Below are 23,697 nucleotides of genomic sequence, written 5' to 3'. Positions count from 1 at the left end.
GTTGGGAATCGTTAGGCTTTCTGACATTGGGGAATATTGTTGTTCAGTTACTCAGTTGTGTCCAACTCTTTACGACTCCATGGACTGTAACACGACAGACTTCCCTGTTCTTCACCATCTCTTGGAGCTTGCTCAAACTCATGTCCATTGAGTTGATAATGCCATCCAACCATCTCATCCTCTGTCACCCCCTTCTCCTCCTGCCTTTAATCTTTTCCAGCATCAGGGTCTTTTCCAATGAGTTGGCTCTTCTCATCAGGTGGCCCAAGTCTTTGAATTTCAGCTTCAGCATCAGTCCTTCCAGTGCATATTCAGGGTTGATTTCCTTTAGGATTGCCTGGTTTGATCTCCTGGCTCTCCAAGGGACTCTCAAGAGTCTTCTCCAACACCACAGTTTGAAAGCATCAGTTCTTGGGCACTCAGCCTTCTTTATGGTCCAACTCTCACATGACTACTAGAAATTCTCCTGAGAGGGTGAGGGTCCTGTAGAGTAGGAAGCTTAAGCCAATGCAGGAAGATGACCTATGATTGACAGGAGGGCACACATGGGGTCTCTCAGTCTTTGCAGCCCTGAGAGCTCTGGATGCTACGACAGGACAGAGGGGTCATAAAAGAGAGGCAACATGAGCAGAGCGCTCAGCAGCGCTCAGCCTCCCTCCCTCATATTCCTTGTCTGCAAACTGAGGATAAAATTTGTGAGGATTAAATGTGTTGCTATGGGTAAAGCACATAGACTGGCCTCATAGGAAGCAAGTGCCTGGTCAGTGGTGTAGCTGTCAGTGGTGTAGATGTTGCCACTTCTATTAGTATCGTGGGAAATGGGGACCTAGACATGCACAGATCTGTGTCTGAGCCCTACAAATCAAGAGTTGAAGTTTGGGGAATAAACGTTCAGGGTATGAATCCTTTCTAAACGTTCAGTCACTGTACCTGGTGGGCAGGTGCATTCTAGCCACCAAAAAGACAATGGCGAGAACTCTAAACAAAGCTAAAGACTGGGCGGTGGGGGTGGGCGGGGATGGCACCTCTTGCTTGTCTGCTCTCTGCTGCTGTCCGGCGTGCTTTTCACGGGCTTTGATGTTTGTTGACAGCCTATGATTACTTCGCCCACCTGAAAATAAAAGCACAGCACAGTCCATGATACATTCTCTCTGATACATCTTCAAAAATATACACTATGTTTCCCAAACGCAAAAACACTTAAACTTTCACTACATATTCCATGAAAGACTCTGACTTTAAGCCCCTACATGCAGATGAGAAAGGTACAGTAGTCCCCCCATCCCTGGGGATACATTACAAGACTTCCAGGGCATGCCCGAGACCACAGAGAGTAAGATCCCCTGCTGGAGGAAACGGCAACACACTCTAGCACACTCTGGTATTCTTGCCTGGAGAATTCCACGGACGGAGGATCCTGGTGGGCTACAGTCCACAAAGAGTCAGATACAACTGAGTATGCATGCTCACACACAGACACATCAAACCCTACATAGAGTTTGTTTGTTTAGAGTATATCCTTTATGGATATACCTGTGATGAAGTTTAATTTATAAATTAGGCACAGTGAGATAACTAGTAATAAATAACTAGTAATAAAATTGAACAATTATAACAATATATTGTATGTCACACACTTGTAGAAATTTAATACTTTTTCCGTCTTAACTAAGCACCTCTCCTGCAAGGCGGCCATAAATTTTGCAGTTTGAGGTACATCAGCAAAACTAGCACAGAGTTCCTTCTTCTTCATAATTTCATGGATAGAAGATTCATTCTTACCCTAGATCTTAGCAATCTCAGCATATGGTTTTTTTTCCTTTCCTTATTAAGTCAGGAACTTTTACCTTTTCACTTAAAGGAAGCACCTGAAAGCTTCTTTTTGGCATATCTGAGCTGCCCGCATCACCAGTCTTGCACTCTGAGACCATTATTACATAAAATAGGTGTGGCCTGAACCCAAGCACAGCTGACCTGATAACCAAGGCAGATACTGACTCAGGAATCAGTGGGATTATTTTTGACATCCTGGGTGGGACGGAGCAGGGATGGTGCAAGATTTCATCATGCTGCTCAGAATGGCCCACAATTTTAAACTTATGAATTATTTCTGGAATTTTCCATTTAATATTTTTGGACGGTTGGCCATGCATAACTGAAACCAAGGACAGGGAAACCTTGGACAAGGGGGCAACTACTTAGACCACAAATTGTAACTATTCATGTTAGTCTTGCAAAGCTACAGGCTACACTTCATTTGCCCAAGGCCAAGCAGGGGGACAGAGTGAATTCATTCATTTAACAAATATTTTCTGAGAGCCAACCCCATGAATGCCAGACACTTTTGGGGGTGTTGCGGACACGGGGGTGACAGAGACACTGCCTTTATGGAGCTCCCAGTGAATGTGCTGTGGATGAAAATGGTCTGAGCTGGAAGCTCACTGGACCTCGCCTCCTTCCACTGTAAAGTGAGGGAATTAGATAAAATCAGTTGCAAGGGACTCCTCTCCATCTGAAAAATTCTGTAGTTCCATTATTTTTTAAACTGAATAAGCTCAGGGCTAAGCATGTTAAGGTCTCAATAAATATGACTGAGTGACTTAATTCAACAAACTTCCGGCAGCGAGCACCCAAACCCACGACCTTCCCTTAGGAAGCTCAGAGACAGAACAGTGTTGTCGGGGGAGGGTGGGGAGAGGAGGAGGCTACCTGCTGGGCACATGCCCACCTGAGCTGGCTGTGTATGTGTTTTATTTAGCCCCCACCTGCCAATCTTCCTATGAGACAGGGATTACTGGCAGACAGAGAGGGAAAAAAGAAACAAGTCAAAACTCCTCTCCTTGGTCCACTGACCAGGGTGGGGGACTTCCGCCCTTCCTTTTCAAGGAAGAGGGTGATCTGGGGTGGGCGCACATTCCTCTCTCCTCCACCCCCACCAGCTCCTTCTCTCGGGTGATGGGATGCTTCATTTACTTGCCACATCTCACTGGCGGGCAGGGTCACTCCTCTGAAAGGTGAGCGCCACCAGCCACCCTTTCTCCATCCTGCCTGAGACTTCCTGCCACACAGCCATGATCAGATCTGTGCAACTGATGATGAAGGGAAAACACTAGGCTTGGATCCAGCTCCACTCCCATCTGTTGGCCAGGCAGGCATGCTGGACTAATTATCTGTATTTGGGGAGGGAGTTAGAGACCCCGGGTTAGCCTCAACCCTCAACCAGATTCTCCAATCCAATCTTTACTAGACCTTTGCACTGGTGTGCTGAACACTGAATCAAACTGATAGATAGGGTCGTGTGTTTCCCATCTCACTAGTGATTCTTGGCTGCGTGAGTCACATTGGTCAGAACCCCGGAAAACCCAGCCCATTGTTCATCGTATGTATGCTTCAACACATGGATGATGGATGAACAAATGAAGCAATGCATCCTAGTCTGGGGGCTGTAGCATCAAACTCAGGGAGGTGAGTGTTCTTAGTGTCCCTGATGGTAATCCATCTCCTTGTGGTGGTATGACAGTTCAGTTCAGTTCAATCTCTCAGTTGTGTCCGACTCTTTGTGATTGCATGGACTGCAGCAAGACAAGCTTCCCTGTCCATCACTAACTCCCAGAGCTTGCTCACACTCATGTCCATTGAGTCAGTGATGCCATTCAACCATCTCATCCTCTGCCATCCCCTTCTCCTCCTGCCCGGCACCAGGGTCCTTTCCAATGAGGTGGCTCTTTGCACCAGGTGGCCACAGTATTGGAGCTTCAGCTTCAGTATCAGTCCTTCCAATGAATATTCAGGATTTATTTCCTTTAGGATTGACTAGTTTGATCTCCTTGCAGTCCAAGGGACTCTCAAGAGTATTCTTCAACACCATAGTTCAAAAACATCAATTCTTCGGTGCTCAGCTTATGGTCCAACTCTCACATCCACACATGACTACTGTATGGATAAAACCATAGCTTTGACTAGATGGACCTTTGTTGGCAAAGTAATGTTTTTGCTTTTTAATATGCTGTCTAGGTTGGTCATAGTTTTTCTTACAAAGAGCAAGTGTCTTTTAATTTCATGGTGGTATATAGACCAGTTTTGTTTTTTGTTTTTGATAGTGTGGTTGTATATTTTTCTATCATATTTTATAAAAATTCAATTTGTGTATGTGTGATTTAGTTCAGCCCCCTTCCCATAGATCTCATGGGAGGGCCTATGTGCAATGCAGAAATAAAAGATCTGCTTAAATTCCACCCTCTCATTATATGTATTGAACATCCCACTAGGGAAAATATACCTTCAAGCATCACCGATGGTTTGTGTAATGGGCAGACTCATTCTGAGACTTCAAAAGAGAGGAAAATAACAACAACAACGAGAGCTGCATGTTCCAAACACAGGAAATTACAAGGCTGGAAGAGTTTCTTCTGAAACATTTTTTAAAAAGGTATATTCTGCAGAGCAAAAACTTGTAGAAGAAAACCATGGAAGAACTAACAACAAAAGCCACCAATGCAATGTTCACTAAATAATTAGATGAAGTGACTTATGCAAAGGTTTGCCCAATGCAGCAGGTTTTTATTATCATCAAATGAGATTTATTTTGGAGTACGCTAATCTTAAAATGGTATATTTGTTAAGTTTTAAAGTCTATTTCTTGCCAATTTCATTGTTTTCCATTCATTTCTTGCTGGCCCATGATATATTTTCAAATGTTAATGTGGCAGAGTAGACATGTTTACACTATTTTAATGTGAAAGCTTTTTTTTTTTATTTTCTCTACTTGAATTAGTGTAATGGATACAAACATTTCCCCTGTGTTCCTGGCCGATTCTTAAAGAAATGGAAATACTTTTCAGTTTCTACTGATGCCAGTTCTGGTTCATTAAGGGGCTTCCCAGGTGGCCCAGTGGTAAGGAATCCACCCGCCAATGCAGCAGACTTGCAGTTCAACCCCTGGGTCAGCAAGATTCTCCCAGAAAAGGAAATGGCAACCCACTCCAGTATTCTCGCCTGGGAAAATCCCATGGACAGAGGAGCCTGGGGAGCTCCAGTAGAGTTGGACACAACTGAAGCAACTGAGCATACACACACTGGTTTATTAAGCCACATTAATGTCAAATAAGAGGGCAAAGAAAGAGTTGAGGAGACTAAACAGAGATGCTTCCCAGTTGAGGGGAACAGAAGAGGTTGTAGGTGTTGGGGTAATGACAACTGGCACTTCTTCCTGGGATGGGGGGCAGCAGACCCTCCCTCTGAGAGGCAGGGTGGCAGCGTGTGGAGGAGCAGTGCTGCCCGGGAGAACGTCCTCTAATGATGGAGATGTTCCAGGCTGACCCTGGAGTGCTTGAGTACTTAAGATATGATTAGTGTAACCAAGACATTGAAGTGTTCACTTTATTTCATCTTTCAGTTCAGTTCAGTTCAGTTCAGCGCTCATTCACGTCCGACTCTTTGCGACCCCATGAATCGCAGCACGCCAGGCCTCCCAGAGTTCACTCAGACTCACATCCATCGAGTCAGTCATGCCAACCAGCCATCTCATCTTTTGTCGTCCCCTTCTCCTCCTGCCCCCAATCCCTCCCAGCATCAGAGTCTTTTCCAATGAGTCAACTCTTCCCATGAGGTGGCCAAAGTACTGGAGTTTCAGCTTTAGCATCATTCCTTCCAAAGAAATCCCAGGGCCGATCTCCTTCAGAATGGACTGGTTGGATCTCCTTGCAGTCCAAGGGACTCTCAAGGGTCTTCTCCAACACCACAGTTCAAAAGCATCAATTCTTCGGCGCTCAGCCTTCTTCACAGTCCAATTCTCACATCCATTCATGACCACAGGAAAAACCATAGCCTTGACTAGACGGACCTTTGTTGGCAAAGTAATGTCTCTGCTTTTGAATATGCTATCTAGGTTGGTCATAACTTTTCTTCCAAGGAGTAAGCATCTTTTAATTTCATGGCTGCAGTCACCATCTGCAGTGATTTTGGAGCCCCCCAAAATAAAGTCTGACACTGTTTCCACTGTTTCCCCATCTATTTCCTTTGAAGTGATGGGACCAGATGCCATGATCTTCGTTTTCTGAATGTTGAGCTTTAAGCCAACTTTTTCACTCTCCACTTTCACTTTCATCAAGAGGCTTTTGAGTTCCTCTTCACTTTCTGCCATAATGGTGGTCTCATCTGCATATCTGCAGTTATTGATATTTCTCCTGGCAATCTTGATTCCAGCTTGTGTTTCTTCCAGTCCAGCATTTCTCATGCTGTACTCTGCATATAAGTTAAATAAGTGGGGTGACAATATACAGCCTTGACGAACTCCTTTTCCTATTTGGAACCAGTCTGTTGTTCCATGTCCAGTTCTAACTGTTGCTTCCTGACCTGCATACAGATTTCTCAAGAGGTAGGTCAGGTGGTCTGGTATTCCCATCTGTTTCAGAATTTTCCACAGTTTCTTGTGATCCACACAGTCAAAGGCTTTGGCATAGTCAATAAAGCAGAAATAGATGTTTTTCTCAAACTCTCTTGCTTTTTCCATGATCCAGCAGATGTTGGCAATTTGATCTCTGGTTCCTCTGCCTTTCTAAAACCAGCTTGAACATCAGGGAGTTCACGGTTCACATATTGCTGAAGCCTGGCTTAGAGAATTTTGAGCATTACTTTGCTAGCATGTGAGATGAATGCAATTGTGCAGTAGTTTCAGCATTCTTTGGCATTGCCTTTCTTTGGGATTGGAATGAAAACTGACCTTTTCCAGTCCTGTGGCCACTGCTGAGTTTTCCAAATTTGCTGGCATATTGAGTGCAGCACTTTCACAGCATCATCTTTCAGGATTTGAAACAGCTCAATAGGAATTCCATCGCCTCCACTAGCTTTGTTTGTAGTGACGCTTTCTCAGGCCCACTTGACTTCACATTCCAGGATGTCCGGCTCTAGATGAGTGATCACACCATCGTGATTATCTGGGTGGTGAAGATCTTTTTTGTCCAGTTCTTCTGTGTATTCTTGCCACCTCTTCTTAATATCTTCTGCTTCTATTAGGTCCATACCATTTCTGTTAATGTTAATTTCTACTGACCAAGCCAGAGTTAGCCCCAAACCCAACTGTGGGCTGCTCGACTCTTCTATAGGAGTGAAGGTCATCTACCCATACCAGTTACCCCTAATATATCTGTGGGCCTTGACCACATGGCCTTTTCAGTTCTGGAACTCTGTGCTCCTTCCTTGACATGCCTGGGGCCCGGCACTGAGTGTGAGAACCCGGAGCCTATGTTTCAGTCTCTCTGGTCAACGTGGGGTATAAGGTTGCTCCCTTAGCCTGACTCAGGACGACTCCAAAGGGCCATGTGAGCCCCAGAGCTCACTGTGGCATCAGGTGGGGCCTCTGACAGGCCAGCATCACCCCTCAGCTTCTCCCTCTTCCCAATCCTGGATCCTTCCCTCCCACAGGAGTGGATCCCTAGGCTGCTCCCTAAAAACGTTTTGCATGAGAATCTCTGTCTCAGAGTCTGCTTCCTGTGGAGCAGTGGCATCTGAGCACTGAAGAAAACTTTTTTTTCAGTTACATCAAATGAAACCAGTGTTAGTTAAAATTCTTGAAAATGTCAACTTTAAGAATAAAAGCTTTGGAGCCAAAAGCACAGGTTTTGTATTGCTTTGTGCTATAAACGCACTAATCAGAATGGGAGCATATGCATAATTAGAGTCTTAAAGTACCCCCGTTTCTAACACTGTTATTTGTCCCATAATAATGAGCTCAGACAGAGATTCTCTGTGTTTATGGAAATGCAAATAGCATCACAAATTTGGAACTTTTCTTCATGGGAGTTTGCTGTGTACAGGAATCTCAATGTGTTGCTTATATTTAAAAGTTATTTTCAGCTCATTTAGTTTCACAGGTTCTTTTAAGTTTAAAAGTTAGGGGGAATTAAGAAATCAGCAGTGAGAAAAATATCAACACCAACACTCATGTTATTACCAACATTCATCTTAACATCAATATTCATATGAATAGCAGGAAAAACTCTTCTGATAAGAGATCTAGTTTTTCTGGGCAGAGGACCGTAGCTTCAGAGGTCCAAGGCACTGCAATAGTACAGTGCGGTTTCTCTATCTGCAGCCCTAGTCCTACTTCCTCTCTAGAAAATGATGCTCATTAACTTCAAGCTTCTTACTCATTTGTACAAAGTGTGTTTAGGGATGACTAATGGAAAAGCTGTAAGAACCAAAATATGTCTAATAAATTACATAATGTGGGCCAACTGGCTTCCTGAATCCGCAGAGGGAAATGTAATCAACAGCTTGAAAATTCAATTGTGGGACAAGCACAAAGGTACAGATTAACATCTTAATAGTGTTATATATTTTTTTAAAAAACGATTTTTGATATGGACCATTCTTTAAAGTCTTTATGAATTTGTTATAGTACTTCTTCTGTTTCATGTCTTGGTTTTTTGGCTGCCAGGCATGTGGGATCGTAGCTTCCAGACCAAGGATCAAACCTTCACCACTGCATTGGAAGGCAAAGTCTTAACCACTGGACCAACAGGAAAGTCCCAACAGTGTTATACTATTAAACTCATGTGTGCGTGCTAAGTCACTTCAGCCATGTCCGACTCTTTGTGACCCCACGGACGGTAGCCCGCCAGGGTCCTCTGTCCATGGGATTTCCCAGGCAAGAATACTGGAGTGGCTTGCCATTTTCTTCTCCAGGGGATCTTCCCCACCCAGGGATCAAAACTGCGTCTCCTGTAGGTGAATACTTTACCACTGAGCCACCAGGGAGAACTTGTATTTTATATAATGTACAGTCTAATAAATATAGTTAAATCTTTATTTTAAACTATTTTTGTCACTACAGAATAAACTTTGTTCCATTAAATGCTTTTGTGCTTTAAATTTTATCATATCCAATATTAATTTTGTCATAACCACTCTAATTTTGCTAATTTCAGCTAATACAGCTTTATTCATTCCTTTCTTTATATATTTCCTGTCTTTTAGAGTCTTATAAACAAGATAGAAGAACCAATTTTACAACCATTAACTTCCCTACAGATTTTCTGCATTTAATGTTTCCCTCCTCATGCTTTCTGATTCCATGTAACTGTATTGACTTTTGTTTGCACCTAACTTCTGTAATGCTTTGTAATTTACATATTTTTATTTAATTCTATGCAACTTCCCTAAAAACATTTTATATTAAATATCAACATGAATAAACTAATACATATATTGGGGGGTTGTGAAATAAAAAGTATCTATTAGTAGGCTCTCCCTATTCATACTTTTCCTCTTTTCATGTTTTAATCTAATCTTTATAAATCAAATAATTGTCCTTTTTGTATCACCTACACCACTTCTTTCAAGGCAATAATGACTTTTTGAATCCTTCTGAAACATTTTACTCAAAATAATTAAAGCTACTTGTATAAGATTACGGACTTTGAGAATAATACCTTAGAGAGACGACTGTGTCTCCGGACTGACCCGTGGGTGAAGGACGGTAATGGCACAGGGGAACGGGTCCCACTGCGCTGTCATTGCGTCCTCAGCTCAGCGTGACACAGCAGGAAGATAGCACCCTCGGGCCTCACTCTGCCAGATATCCCTGAGCTATCTAATCAGCACACTTCTCCCTTCTTCTTTGCATTTCCAAGACTCTACCCTAGGTGCCTAGCGCACAGTGCATGTGTGCTCAGTCGCTCAGTCGTGTCCGACTCTTTGAGACTCCATGGACTGTAGCCCACCAGGCTCCTCTGCCCATGGGATTCTCCAGGCAAGAATACTGGAGTGGGTTGCATCTCCTCCTCCAGGGGATCCTCCTGACCCAGGGATCCCTGCGTCTCCTGCATTGGCAGGCGGGTTCTTTACCACTGAGCCACCTGGAGGTACTCATTAACATGTACAGAATATTTGAATAAGTGATGGATGGCAACAGTTTAGAACTAAGAGCAAAGACTCCTGGAGCTGATTCTTCCTGCCTATTCTGTCTACAAATGAGGAAGAGGCAGGGGTATTATGGGCTGCAGCTTCTTGCCTGCTGGCTCCTGTTGCGCTGGGTCCAACAGTGAAGGAGAGATTTAGGGAACCATAGAAGACTCCCATAGTTATGACTATGACAGTTGTCTCTGAGTTAGTAACATCATTTCAAGTTTAAGCAGAAGAATGAGAAGCTAAGTTACTTAACAAGTGTCTGAGCTTGTTTGCAACTGGGACTTAGAAACTGAGGCAAAGGGCTGGTCTGGGTCAGTGGCTTCAACAAGGAGGAAACTGGAAGAAGGACCTCTCATTTATTTTTTGCTCCACAGCAATTTGCACTGTACTTTATCCATCTTGCTGTTTAGTCACTAAGTCGTGTCTGACTCTTTGTGACCCCATGGACTTCGATCCCTGGGTAGGGAAGATCCCTTGGAGAAGGAAATGGCAACCCACTCCAGTATCCTTGCCTGGGAAATCCTATGGACAGAGGAGCCTCGTGGTCTGGCTTTATACTAAGTGCTTATAATAAATCTTTGATAAAGTGAATAAATATTTTAATTGATTCATTAAAAATTCATTGTCTAAACTTTTTCAGAATTTTGCAGAATGTTTTCCATTTCTGAGTTCTAGCACCTTATTTCCACATTGTGGCAAGCCAAACATGCTAAATAATTCCCTCATCTGATATTAATAACTTCCATATAATTTATTTATGGGTGCAGTATGTTTTTCCTCCACTATCATTTTGCTTCAGTACACACATTTAACATCTTCACCCATGCCTCATAAGTAGTTTCTAAAAATGACTCTACTTTTTTTTCTTTATAAAACTTCCAAACTGTCTATGCCCATTAGATACCAACCTGCCTTGACATAAGCCAGCTGTTTGATTTGGGGGGTTGAGCCAGTTACTGGGTGAGGTCCCTCACAATTGAAACAGATTATTATCTAGCAAAACATATCTCAACTTTAGAAGAAATTGACACCTGTATATTGTTCACTTTCTTATATATTTCTGGCATTTATGTTAATCAATTATCTATAATATTGACATTGAACATTTAAATATGCAAAGTTCAAATTCCTAGCAAGGAATATTCTTAATAGAAAACTTCAGGACCAATAAGACTTTTTTATTTTCCTCTGGCATTAGAGGAAGTTAATTTATGTACCCAGATTTACTGTTGACATTTTAACAACTTCATGATTTGTTAACTGTGTTCTGATTGACTTCACTAAGAAAGGCACATAATTCACTGGGCCCGTTAAAGAATACAAGCTACTTCTTTTTCTCTTAAAAAGGTCATTAATCCTAATCAGAAAACATATAAATTACCATTGGTACATTATTTTAAAATCTTTGAACAGATAAAAATACCTGTATAAGTCAACTATTTTGACATACCTTCTATCTTAAATAAAGATAACTGGCAGCAAAGAAAATTTAGATTTTTGAAAAACTGATCAGAAAAATAGGAAGGATAAGAATATTGACTTTGATTCCAAAGACACCCAAGCTGTCTGAGGAAAAATTTTAAGGGTATAATTACTGATATTTATATGTACAATCAATACTGACAGTTGCACACAGTTTCATGGCTTTGAAATAAAAGAACAAATCTAAATATCAAACAGTTCCTTCAAAATTCTTTCCTACTTGAAAAGTGCCATCTTATCTGACAGTTCCCCGTGGAGGATCATCCACACACATAACCTAAAACTGAAAATGATATTTTATTAGGTTAGGACAAACATCGAGAATGATAACGGCGTTTTGAAAGAAAAGAAAATATCCTTTTGTAATGTTACTAGACGTCGTCTCAGTGGGAAATATCCTACATTTACTTGGACAAGTTCAAGATTATTCTTGTTTGTTCTGGGCCAGTGATAGTTCAGAAGTGCTGGCGAGTTTACATCACCTCACTCCCCACCTCCCACAACAGGGAACAGCTGTCAACCAGACATTCTCAGGGGTTGGTTACTACTGTCCCAGTTCCATCACCCCTTAGGTAGAGTTATTCTGAAGTATGTGTTTTTCGGTCTTCCCAGGGGGGCTCAGTGGTGAAAGAATACACCTGCCAACACAGGAGATTTGGGTTTGATCCCCTGGGGAAGGAAATGGCAACTCACTCGAGCTTTCTTGCCTGGGGAATCCCATGGACAGAGGAGCCTGGTGGGTTACAGTCCATGGCGTCGCATAGAGTCAGACATGACTGAGCAACTAACTCTTACACTTTCACAGAGCACATGGGCTTCCTTGGCGGCTCAGTGGTAAAGAATGCCCCTGCCAGGGCAGGAGATGCAGAAGACAAGGGTTCGATCCCTGGGTTGGGAAGATCTCCTGGAAAAGGAAATGGCAATCCATTCTAGAATTCTTGCCTGGGAAATCCCATGGACAGAGGAGCCTGGTGGGCTACAGTCCACAGGGCTGCAAAGAGTTGGACGTGGCTCAAGAGACTCAACAAGAACGTGTTCTGCACAGTCTCCCAGAGCTTCCCCACTGGGGTTGCTGGCACTTCTCTTGGTTGCCTCCCTCCCCTACTTCCTAATCAGCACGCTCTTACTTCTCAAATAAACCACTGTACTGATATCTCTCAGGTAGGTTCCACTTTCAGGGAGGCCACAAATTTTAAAAAGTGTTTTACAGGTCAAATGTGAGTCTGTGTCTCACAGTTTAATAGACATCAAGGAGATCAAACCAGTCAATCCTAAAGGAAATCAACCCTGAATATTCACTGGAAGAACTGACGCTGAAGCTGAAGCTCCAATACTTTGGCTACCTGATGCAAACAGCTGTCTCATTAGAAAAGACCCTGATGCTGGGGAAGATTGAAGGCAGGAAGAGAGGGGGATGACAGAGGATGAGATGGTAGGAGGGTATCACCAACTCAATGGACAAGAGTTTGAGCAAACTCCGGGAGACGGTGAAGGACAGGGAAGCCTGGGCTGCTGCACTCCATAGGGCTGCAAAGAGTTCAATATAACTTAGCAACTGAACAGCAATAACTTTGGGACTCTCAGGTTTCCCTTAAGGAGGAAGAGTAGGAAACTGGTGTAGTCAGATTCCAAAACACTGACTAACTCACTTACTGGGATCCCACTCAAGTCTCTGTGAACACCTCATTTAATTTTCAGTGTGGGATGAATACTTACTTGAAAAAAAAAAATCTAGCTACTACCTATCTACCTATAGTTTGAGTCTATAGATGATGTTAACATCTAGATGCCTGGGTTTTGCCAGGCATGTGTGGATGGTACTCACTACTGTCACTCAAGTTCACGGCCCAGTTTGGGGGCCATTTCGATAGCTGTTTAGACAGGCTGAGACTTTCTCAGGCCTGGCTGGCTTCTCACTCACCTTCCTCTGGGTTACGGTCCTTTGGAGTCACATCTCAAAATGCACATGGCTTCCTAGAGCCCACCTAGCCTGGCTTCCCTGCTAGGCTCTGACTTTGGCTTTTTTCTTCTCATCCCTGTGTGGTCACTGAAAGCATGGTTTAATCTCTGTCTTTCCTTCGATCAGTGGGCAGTAACTGCTCATTATCTCATCACTGCCAAGATGTTTTTAAAATATGTAGTCTATATTCCTAAATTTTCTTTAGTGTGACTGTCACTCCTAATGACCTACTTGGCAACTAGCAGATGGTGGAGCTCTAGAGATGTTACTGACAGTCATGAGACTATGTAGAGAGTGAGTGTAGAGAAGAGAAGTGAGGTTCCAGGATTGATGATGGATATGCCAACTTTCAGAGGCCTGGGCAGGAGAAAGAACCAGCAAAGAAGCATCCAGTGGCAGAGACCATCCAGTGAGCAGGACCTAAGAAGAGAACCCAATCAAAGTGGTGTGTCTAATGCCAATGGAACACCTGTTTAAAAATGGAGGGGCTGATTAATGGTATAAAAACCTCTTGAAAGGTCAGAGAAGAAGAGGAAGGGGGCTGATTGCTGGATCTAGTCACATAGATCCTGCTGCTGCTGCTGCCAAGTCGCTTCAGTCATGTCCAACTCTGCACGACCCCATAAATGGCAGCCCACCAGACTCTACCGTCCCTGGGATTCTCCAGGCAAGAACACTGGAGTGGGTTGCCATTTCCTTCTCCAAATGCATGAAAGTGAAACGTGAAAGTGAAGTCTCTCAGTCGTGTCCGACCCTCAGCGACCCCATGGACTGCAGCCTTCCAGGTTCGTTCGTCCAAGGGATTTTCCAGGCAAGAGTACTGGAGTGGAGTGCCATTGGCTTCTCCATAGAGAGGACTAGAGACCTCAAAAAGAGATGTTTCATGGATGAGGGTGGGGAAACTGGAGAAGAGATGAATACCTCATTAGGGTTAGTTTTAGAAATTGTAAGAAAAGAATTGGAACAGAAAATATAGATGTCTTCTTTCAGAGTTTTGCTGTGAATCAGGTCAGAACAGTTAAGTAGAGGGGAATGTTTTTATTTTGTACTGTTTTATTTTGGAGAAGGGAGACATTTTAGCATGTTTTCTAATATAAGTTGTGTGTAGAGAAAATTCAGTGAAGATGCAGAAGAGAGAATTGTCAGAATGGAAAAATAGCCTTTCACAGGCAAGTGGAAATAGGAGCTAACACATATCTGGAGAGTTCAGATAGAGCACAGAGAGTTCACTCATAGGATTAGGATGGCCAAAGAGGCCAAGTGGGGAAAGATATGATGTTTGGAGTATGTGGAAATCATCCTTTGATGCTTCTATTTTTCCAGCACTGCAAGTTTTTAGGAATGAGCTGAGGAAGAGAAAGAATGTTCTACACGAGTAGAAATATGAATGGAACAGAAAAACCCAGCAAGATGACCAGGTGGCCCTCACTCTAGACCATCTTGAAATTAACATTCAGAGAGTAAAACTGAGTTTATGTTGGGCATATCATAAGCATATTTGAGTAGAGATAAAGTACTGAGAAACGTGTTCAAATAATAAGGGAAAGGGCATCTGAGACTGTTTTCTAGAATCATGGTCTGTAATATTGACCTCTAATATGTGACCTTTGTCTCCTGTGCTCAATAAAGCAGAATCAAGCAGGATGTTGAAGCTGTAAATATATTTTGTTGTTCAGTTCAGATGGCACCTTCTTTAATCTCAGTTAATTATTCTGAAAGAACACCCAAAGGAAATCAGGAAGCATATTCTTGGAGTGCTCCTGGAACTTGTCAGTTGAGAATCTAGATGGGAGTTTAATTGAATGATTATGCACGTTTCCCTGTGAATGCAAAATCTCAGTTAAATCTTGTTAAGCTGGCCTGGGATGAGATTATGTGCCAGGTACTCCCAGGCTGATGATGATAAGACTGTTCATGGACATACCAGTGAGTCTAACCACACATTTAAGAAAATATATCAAAGGACAAGCATAAACTCTCAGAAAATCTGACAGGGAATAATTCTACTCAGAACAGAAACTAAAATCGTACATACAGTGAAAGTGAAAGTCACTCAATCATGTCCGACTCTTTGCTACCCCACGGACTATATACTCCGTGGGATTCTCCAGGCTGGAGTACTGGAGTGGATAGCCGTTTCCTTCTCCAGGAGATCTTCCCAACCCAGGGATTGAACCCAGGTCTCCCGCACTGCAGGCAGATTCTTTACCAGGTGAGCCATCAGGGAAGCCCAAGAATATTGGAGTGGGTAACCTATCCCTTCTCCAGCAGATCTTCCCGACCCATGAATTGAACGGGATCTCCTGCCTTGCAGGCAGATTCTCTACCAGCTGAGCTATCAGGGTAATGGATAATATTAATTAACAGTAACATGAGCGCAGGATGTATTATGCCCAAAGTGGTCACCTAGGTGCTTTACATATTCATTTATATAATCCTCAATACAACCTTTTGAGGTGTGACTGATCATTAATATCATTGGATGGACAAGGAATCTAAGGCACAGAGGGATAAATACTTTGCTCAAGATCATGCAGCTGTTGAGTAGAAGTATCAAGATTTAACCCAGGTTCTCTGGCTCCAGAGACCATCTCTTTTCACTGTCTCTAAATGGTAACAGCAATAAAAATTCAAATGGCATTCCTGGAGGCAGAATTGGATGAAATTATTTGAAACTTAACCTGGAATAACACACATAGAAAAATAATGAGGAAATGATTGAGGAGCGGGAAGAGTAATTCAGGGAGATTCTTGTTGTAAATATTAAAATATATTTTAAAGTTGCATTTAATGTATTTACTTGCTCAGTAAAAATTTATTGACCACCTACTCTTTGTCTGGCTCAGTTCTAGGTACCAGTGACACAGTAGTAATAAGAGCAGACAAAAGTCCCTATTCTCATGAAGCTTAAATTTTTGTTGATGGAGACAGACAAAGAAAGAAACATTTAACTACATGACTGTCCAGTGGTGATACATTCTTATGAAGAAAAATACAGCAGAAACAGAGGATAGAGAAAATGAGGTAGGGAAGGGGAAGCCTGCTAAATATTGGGATCAGGAAAGAACTCATGGTGAAACAACACTTGAAAAAAAAACCCAAAAGAAGGGAGAGAGCAGACCGTGAGGATACCTGGGAGATTGGCATTCTAGCAGAGAGAACAGCAAGTACTAAGGACCGGGGTAGGAGGATGCTTGTCATATTTGTGAAATGGCAAGGAGGCCAAGGTGGCTGGAATGATGAGAGGGCAAGGCGACAGAAGATAATGTCAGAGGGATTGTGGCAGGAGAAGATTCTTGGGGCAATCTTGTTTTTAACTCTGACTAGAAAACATGACTTGGTCTGATGTACACACACTGTAAAATGATCATTTGGCTGCTGTGTTGAGAAAAGGATTAACAACTCTTCCCCAAAGAAGAATAGTGGATTTCTGGTAAACGGATGACACCTTGGGTCCATGTTTCTTGAATGGATATACCTAATGGAATAAATGGAGACAGGCACAGGAGACGGACATTCTTTACACGGACCCCCAAAGCTAAGACTAAGGAATAAAACAGTGCTGGAAACGAGCAGGAAATGCCACTGACCGGTGGAGCAGGACTGAGAAAAGCCTCATGAGACGCGGAATGCTTCCTCCTCCTCTATTACCTGGGCAGTTGACCTCCTATTCGCTAACGTCACTTTCTTTCTTTCTTTTTGATTTTAGTTATCTCTGGCTGTGCTGGGCCTCCACTGCTGCTCGGGCTTTCTCTAGTTGCGGCGAGCGGGGGCTACTCTTCACTGTGGTGCGTGGGCTTCTCATCGCGGTGGCCTCTCCTGTTTTGGAGCACGGGCTCTAGGTACTCAGGCTTCAGCAGTTGTAGCTCTCGGGCCGGAGAGTATGGGCTCAGCTGTGGCCCACGGGTTTAGCTGCCCCGCAGCATGTGGAATCCTCCCAGACCAGGGATCGGACCCATGTCCCCTGTACTGGCAGGCGGATTCCTAACCCCTGGACTACCAGGGGAGGCCCCCTAATGCCACTTTCTTAGAAAGCCAGAGTACTTTTTCATCCACAACCCCAGCCAACTCTTCCAGCTAAGGTATCAACCCTTGAAATCATAGTGGAGGAGATGGCCTTCCGGGAGGCGCAGGACCCACAAGTTGAGTTATAATGATGGCCAATGGAGATGGGAACTCTGCAGGGAATGGTAGGGATTGTGATGTCTGGGTATTATACCAACCCACAGATACAGACTCAGTACCAGATGTTGGGAAGCAGCTCTTATCATGGAGCTAGCACGAGATAAGAGCCTTTGGGTGTGGTGCTGATTTGGGAGAACCCACCAGCAGGTCAGCAAGGGAATATTCAGCCACGACCCCTGTGACAAAGAACAGATATGAAACTTGCCTGCTTATCAGCACCCAGTCTGTACAGACCCAGCCTCATTCAGGGGCAGGAAAGGGAAAAAGATCCATTTGACATCTTTGACAAAATGCTGAGTGAAGTGGCTAATAAGAAATAGTTGAGCAGTTTACGGGTTCCATTACAAATTTTGCGTCCTTGAAAAAATGTATACAAAGTTTATTGCTGCATCTATACAAACACAGTTGGCGTCGTCCCATCACAGACATCATCAAATAGATTAGCTCTTCACAAATAATCTTTGCAAATACTATCACAAAGAAGGAACAACTGAACAGCAAATTTGATCTTCTTTTCATTAATTTACAGTATCCAAGTATTATAAACTACCAAGGTCCATTTTAGGTATTTCCTGAAGTACTGAGTTATCACTTAACATATTGACAACACTGTTTCCTATGAATGAATCAAAAGTATACCTAAGTGTCTACTTGATTTTTATGCTTTAAAACTCTAAGAATATGCCTCAGTCATTATAATGCGGGTCAGACCGACAATTCCTAGACACACAAGATGGTTCAGTGGGTCAAACTTCAGTACCTCAACTGTTTAAATCAACAGGAATGATGAAGATGCTAATTGTTACTAATACTTATTTTCAATAGTAACCATAAGTGAAGCTAGAATTTTTATTTTTAACTTTCGATGATTTTTTTTAAGAAAAAAGTTTTTATTCTTTGAGTTTAATAGTCCTTGCAAATACCTAACTCATAAATGAAAAACAACTAATTCTGGGCAAGTAAGTATTCTCCAAAGGTTGATTTTATTGACTAGCTACCTTTTAGGGGGAATAATGACAGAGGTATATAAAAGAAATTCTAAAAGGCAATAATTATTAATTAATAATTTAATAACAATTTCAAAGGACTAATGAAAGGGATAGCTTGACATCAATGTTACTTTAACATAGTAGTCTAAAATCTTCTTTTTAAGTCTTTACTGAATTTGTTACAACATTGCTTCTGTTTTTTGTTTGTTTTATTTTTTCTTTCTTCGTTTTGGATTTTTGGCCAAGAGGCATGTGAGATCTCAGCTCCCCAACCAGAGATCATACCCACACTCCCTGCATTGGAAGGCCAAGTCTCAACAACTAGACCACTGGGGAAGTCCCTAAAATCTTAAAAAGTATATATCTCAAAGGAAAAAAATGCTACTCAGTTTATTACTGAGAAAAAAAGAAACCTGATTCTTTCTGTATAAATTATCCATCTTCAACTAAGCACTTCTAGAATGCTTTTTCTCCAATAAGCCATTTTTTATGCTTTGCATATATACTTAACATGAAAAATTTAAACTGATATCAAAACAGAAAGGATAATGGAAATAGAATGCTGCATTTATTTAAAAGATTCATGGGAAAAGAGCACAGAGGTCGTCTGATCAATGGCCTGGCACCCTGTAAAAGGTACACAAATTGCACATCTTGATTTTCTTTTAGGAAACCAGCAATTACCTTTTAATCTGTGGCTTCTCACAATGGAAATTTCCAAAAAAAAAAAACAAACCAAAAAACACAAAAGAAAGAACAGTGCTGATCACAGTGTCATTCAAATGTCTCTGTCGAAACACCAAAGTAATTGAGTTATCTCTTAGATTTCCCTATAGGATATTCTAATCAGCACAGAAGCGTTTCCTTCATTTGTTGTTGTCAACAAGGACAATGAGATTCTTACAGTCGTGTTTGTTGTCTTATTGCTTGACAACAAATTGTATTTGCTGTTTTATGGCCTCAGAGTAAAAATACATAATTGATTACTCAGAATCAATCTGTTACAAAACTGGCTTTGGGATAATGAAGGATCAGTAAATCATTATAGAAATCTTATTGGTTAATCAAGTTTATAATCTCTGTGCCCCCCAGGTCCCTTTTCTTCCTCAAAAGAACCTCCTCTTCCCCCTTTGAAACCTGAGTGACTGGGGCAAAGCTGACCCCACCCTCAGCTCAAGGCATAAGACTATCGTTGTTGTTTAGCAGCTAAGTAGTGTCCAGCTCTTTTGTGACCCCATGGACTGTAGCCTGCCAGGCTCCTCTGTCCATGGGGTTTCCCAAGCAAGAATACTAGAGTGGGTTGCCATTTTCTTCTCCAGGGGATCTTCCCAACCCAGGGATCGAATCCGTGTCTCCTGCATTGCCAGGCGGATTCTTTGCCACTGAGCCACCAGGAAAGCCCATGGCATGAGATGATAGTAACCAAACATAAAATAATAGGAATGAAGAAAGGATGACCATCTCTTTGACCAGAGATGTTCCACTGTCCATAGTCAAGCTCATCAAGATTTGTTGGACTCTTCAGCTAAATTGACCAAATCAGCGAAGCGGAGTTTTTATTCCATGGTGATAGGAGAGGGCCTTTCTCTGTGACTTTTTCTGATTCTCTATCTTCAAGCAAGGTAAGAACAAGAAATCAAGTCACCTTAGTTACTGCTAGTGCTCAGGTCAGGAAGGAAGCTGGCTTAAGGACAAAGCTACATCAGAAAGGGTCTTAACATTCCCTTGCCTGAACCCTCTCTACCTTCCATAGGTAGGAATGCTTCTTTATGGTGAAAGCCTGTTTTGTTTGGGGTTTCCTGTAGCTTGCAGCATGAAACATCCTAACTCATTCACAGAGTCTGTATTGAGGAATCCAAACTTTCTGTACAGACAAATGATTTTTTTTTAAGTTTAATTTCCTTAAGTTCTTTCAGGGTTGTCATCTGTCCCTGTTAAGCCTGTTCTGGCTTCTAAACAGCTTCTGCCTCAGACATTCAGCTCTGAGATCAAGGTTAAGGAGTCTGAAAGCCAGGTGAGGGGAAGCTGTCAGTGTTCAGAAGTCAGCCATATCTAAAGGACACGTACTTCTGCTCTCTATGTCTGTGAGTCTATTCCTGTTTTGCATATAGCTTCCTTTACATTTTTTCAAGACTCTATATGTAAGTGATATATAGTATTTGTTTTTCTCTATCAGACATTTAGCAGAAGAGGGAGGAGGAAGGACAAATTAGGAGGATATCATTAACAGATACAAACGACTATCCATTAAATAGACAAGAAACAGGGATTTACTATAAAGCAGAGTTATAGTCATCATTTTGTAGAACCTATAATGGAAAGTAATTTGCCAAAAAAAACAAAAACAAAACCTGAATCAATGCTGTACACCTGAAACTAGTACAATATTATAAATCAACTATACTTCAAATTTAAAAAACTGGAAAAAAAATACATATACAACACTTCTCTTCTCAAATAAAAGACAGAAAAGAGTTTTAGTTAAAATACTATCTAGTCTGTTTCATAAAAATAATACAAAAAACAATAATGACATCAACGTTCACGGAGCGCTCACAGTGCTATGAATTTTCTGTGTATTATCTTTCTTTGTTGTCGTTATTCAGTCACTAAGTCATGTCTGACTCTTTGTGATTCTATGGACTGCAGCACGCCAGGCTCCTCTGTCCTCCATTGTCTCCGAGAGTTTGCTCAAATTCATGTCTGCTGAGTTGGTGATGCTATCTAACCATCTCATCCTCTGCTGCCCCCTTCTCCTTTTGCCTTCAATCCTTCCTAGCGTCATTATCTTTCTTAAGAGCAATGTTAGGAAACAGAGGCCCAGCGTTAGGTTAATAAGTGGCCCAAAGTCACAAAACCAGTAAGCTCAATATTTGGAATTCAATCACATTTTTTTTTTTAAATTTTTAGGGGCCCAAGGCCTATGTTAGGTAGGCCAATACATATCCTCTCAAAGTTATCTGTAAGGAAAGCGCTGATTGCCATGTGACAGACGCTCAGTGTATCCTGTGATCCATATCCCCCAACTCTATCCCCATTCTAGGCTGAGAGGAAGAAGCCTGCAGAGACAAGAACTGCTGGCAGGAGGAGTCAGCTGACCTTTGTTCTCCTACCTGACCTGGAGTGGGAAGATTTTCTGGCTCTCTCAGCCAAAAGGACCTTGATCAGAAGTCATCAGGAGCCCTAGGAGGTCAGGTTCCTTCAGGAACAAACATATTCAGACTTGAGATGGATCAAAATGGCGCTGCCTACCTTGGGCATGCAGACAACCAGGTGCCCTGTGGTCTGAGATCTTTTAGCAAAACTGCTGTCAGGTTTGACTTCTGCAGGGAGGACGAGCTGAAATGGCTGAGAGTAAACAGGAAGTACAGACAATGAGTGTATATTATACGAGGAAGTTCCTTTAAGAGGTATTTTTGTTACATAGTTAAAATTCACCAATCGTTAAAAAAAAGTCTAATTAGATTTATTAGGAAAAAAATAAGCTATACTCCATAGGTACAAACTATTTTACCAATTTTAATGAGTGGTTTACAGAACAATTATCAGTCATAAATCATGATTGGTCCAATCATGATAACATGGCTGATAGAGCATTTATAGATAAAACATCCTATCATAAAATATCAACATATTTCCATTTTTAAAGTCTTTAGGCTATCTCACATGAATACTTAGAATTGGTAAAACATACTATTTCAAAAATGATAAAATTACAGTAGGAAAAGCTACCCACTTCAGTATTCTGGCCTGGAGAATTCCATGGACTGTATAGTCCGTGAGGTCACAGAGAGTTGGACACAACTGAGTGACTTTCACTTTCATGAATGAAACCATTAACAAGTTTAAATGTGTATAATATTGAAATATAATTTCAAGCACAGGCTACCCATATAGACCATCTTATCAGGTCTGGAAAAATGCTAACTAAATAGATACAGGTTAAAAATACTAATTTTACAAAGGTATACCATGGTCAGCAACCGTTTCTGCTTAATACCTCTCCTGTTGTAAAATGGTGTGTCTAAAAAAAATAGCACTGAGTTTCTCTTTTTCTATTTTAAAATGGCTTAAAAATTTTTTTGAGGCAAGTTAGTTAGGTTTTAGGCTGGGTTCTGCAATAGTAACAGCTTACAGGGTCACACTTACCTTTCCCTTGACCATCACTCGCACGTAAGTTGGCTGTACATCAACATCGATTAAAGAGGTGTCCATATACCTTCAAAATTCAACAATCAAGTCTTGTAATTTTTCAAAGACATTAAGTTTAAAGAAGAGCAAATATAAAGTTGCACTTATGGGGCCATTTTAACTGAAGAAAGTTCACAGTTTCCATGATACACAGGTCTTAGAATATCCATCTTAAATTAATCCCCAGATCTCACAGGAAATCCAATATATCAGCATTTTCATTTTTAGACCCACAAGTACACTTGGCATTGATTGCCCCTCACCCCGAAATATCTGCGGCCTGAAATACCAGAGGTTGGCAGAAAATGGCTTGCCATGCTCTTTCATGAATATTTTATTTTAAGCCCCTAAAACCGATGTGAATAGCCAGGGATGCTGAATGCACTAAGCTCCTGCTTCCTTGGGGCTCTGTTCTGTTCTATTTCCACAGCAGTTGTGCGGCTGTCCTTACACGACCATCCTGGAAGGCTGGTTCAGCTTCTCCCCCACTAGGAGTGTCCTGCCCAGAAAGCCCAGCACCCCAGCTCCCCACCCCCAACCATGACAGTGACCCCATCGTTTTCGACTCCACAAGAGGGGAAAGGTTTAGATTCCATACCGCTCTTTCAAATGAGAAGTTTGGCCAAATGGTTATTTTTATACATGTCAAAACACTGATTGGGAATGTCTGAAAACATGGCAATGACTCAAGACTCACAAACATTAAGTGAGGCAGGTAGGACAGACGCAGGGTGACGGGCGCAGACTCTGACCACACAGACTCGGGAGGACGGACTCCCCTTCCCCTCCCGCTTGATTATCTTGGAGCACACGCCTTAACCTTTCTAAGCCTCTGTAGTCTCACCTGTAAAATGAGGATACAAACAGCACCTGTTTCCTAAGATTGCTATGTGTATTTTACCACAGCTAAAAAATGCAGTGTTGGGCCTGGGCCTAAGGGGTCACTTTCTGACATCTGCAATTACTGTGTCTACTTCGACA

General features: G+C 42.0%; 1 protein-coding gene across 2 annotated transcripts in view; it reads right to left on the bottom strand.

The window, feature by feature from the left end:
* The window catches only part of DNAAF11 (dynein axonemal assembly factor 11), a 44,096-nt gene that overhangs the window by 4,927 nt on the left and 15,472 nt on the right, over window positions 1-23,697 (bottom strand). For both annotated transcript variants that reach the window (XM_068983969.1, XM_068983968.1), the window contains 3 exons: window positions 22,675-22,744; window positions 21,778-21,873; window positions 1,026-1,111 (listed from right to left, as the gene is read on the bottom strand). In XM_068983969.1, coding sequence (XP_068840070.1) covers window positions 1,026-1,111; window positions 21,778-21,873; window positions 22,675-22,744 — 252 coding nt within the window. The remainder of the gene's footprint in view (window positions 1-1,025; window positions 1,112-21,777; window positions 21,874-22,674; window positions 22,745-23,697) is intronic.

The sequence above is a fragment of the Capricornis sumatraensis genome, chromosome 11, assembly GCF_032405125.1.
Source record: "Capricornis sumatraensis isolate serow.1 chromosome 11, serow.2, whole genome shotgun sequence".
NCBI lineage: Eukaryota > Metazoa > Chordata > Mammalia > Artiodactyla > Bovidae > Capricornis > Capricornis sumatraensis.
The sequence above is the reverse complement of the archived record's forward strand: the minus strand, read 5'-3'. Positions and strand labels throughout refer to the sequence as shown.